We start from the raw sequence: 1486 nt of genomic DNA on the forward strand, positions 1-1486 counted from the left end.
ATTATATTCTTCCTCTTCTTTTATTTTAGAAGAAAACCGGGTTGGAGTGGGCGGGGTTTGTAAAGAGCGGTGCATTGTGGGAAAGTGTGTTTTTTTGACATCTTGTTTCGAAGTTGAACATTTGTTATGGTTGTGAAAAAACTACAAGTCCCAGAGTGTCACTGCCACGTCAGACTAACAACACACTGGTAGAGGTGACCTCCGCCCAGTTCAGGTCCCAGCACGACCAGGAAGAACAGGAGCATCACAGCTAACACACTTTGACCTTGTAGCTAACATGGTAAGACAAAATGACAATAATTCAACTGAATGTATTTATATTTGACATCTACAACTCTTCTGTAAATAATACTAAACAGAATTGTACAATTATTTCCGGTGAAGACGACATGTCGTTCATCTGGTTTACGTTAAAAAACAGATAAAATGTTTTTATGCTCGTATTGTTTGTGTAGATAAATTAAAGCAGACACAGTGTTGGAGTCAAACAGATGGTTGTATATGATTTATGACACGGTTCAGTATTATAAAGATGCAACAATAACACGGTTAAAACAGGAATACAGATGAGTTTTAACGCTTCATAGTTGTTTGTTTTTACTGCATCCATTTTAACAAGAGGCAGGATGCTGCAGCCTGCAGCCTAATGACGTCACAGGGTCCATATTCTGTGCAGGCTTCTCTAACCACAGCAAACTGGTTTCCTCTGAACCTCTGCTCACAAACTGGGAGGGTGAAATGTTCAAATGTCAGGCAGTGACGTATACAGGCAGTTTATCATGAAGGCTGATATAAACATTTAGTTTGTGGTGTGCACCAGCTGTTTGATCAAACACAAGCTTTATGTGCATCCATGTTGTTAGCTCTTTTTACTGGAGTTTGGTGCTGAGATGTTCCCACTGCCACAGGAGAGACTGGTGACCTTGTGAACCAGCAGATAATCATGTAGTTACACGTTAAAAACAAAACCATGCACAGCCAGTGTTACAACGTGCAGAGCATCATTTTCATGTCTGTATTTTGTTCATGTACCAGAACGAACCTCTCATGTTTTCTCCCTGCAGGCTGAACCACTCCGGGTTGTTGTGACTGGTGCTGCTGGTCAGATAGCCTACTCCCTGCTGTACAGCATCGCTAAAGGAGATGTGTTTGGGAAGGACCAGGTAAAATCACTGCTTGATGTGATTATGTAACTCCTCCTCCTCCCTCTGAACCTGATTACTGCACAGACCAATGTTTGTAGCTGTTATATAAACACATGCACTGTCAACGTTGGACTGAGTCCTGCCTCTAATGAACATAAACTGTACTTTGTAAATTTCCTTTTAAAAAATGCCTAAATAACTCAACTAAACTTACAGGTATATTGGATATTCACATTGAATTAAAATGTCCTTGAGAATTTTTATAGGTCAAACTACTTAACTCTGATTTTTATTCATGCTTGCAAAATCCTGAAAACGGTGCATATTTAAAAATATAAAGA

The 1486-nt window shown here is 39.6% G+C and overlaps 1 protein-coding gene across 1 annotated transcript in view; it reads left to right on the forward strand.

The window, feature by feature from the left end:
* The window catches only part of LOC106536176 (malate dehydrogenase, cytoplasmic), a gene marked incomplete in the record, with an annotated part of 43324 nt that overhangs the window by 11430 nt on the left and 30408 nt on the right, over positions 1–1486 (forward strand). Inside the window, 1 exon segment of the mRNA XM_014033382.1 lies at positions 1065–1163. Within this exon segment, the coding sequence (XP_013888836.1) occupies positions 1065–1163 (99 nt within the window).

The sequence above is a fragment of the Austrofundulus limnaeus genome, unplaced genomic scaffold (assembly GCF_001266775.1).
Source record: "Austrofundulus limnaeus strain Quisiro unplaced genomic scaffold, Austrofundulus_limnaeus-1.0 Scaffold1718, whole genome shotgun sequence".
NCBI classification, from domain to species: domain Eukaryota; kingdom Metazoa; phylum Chordata; class Actinopteri; order Cyprinodontiformes; family Rivulidae; genus Austrofundulus; species Austrofundulus limnaeus.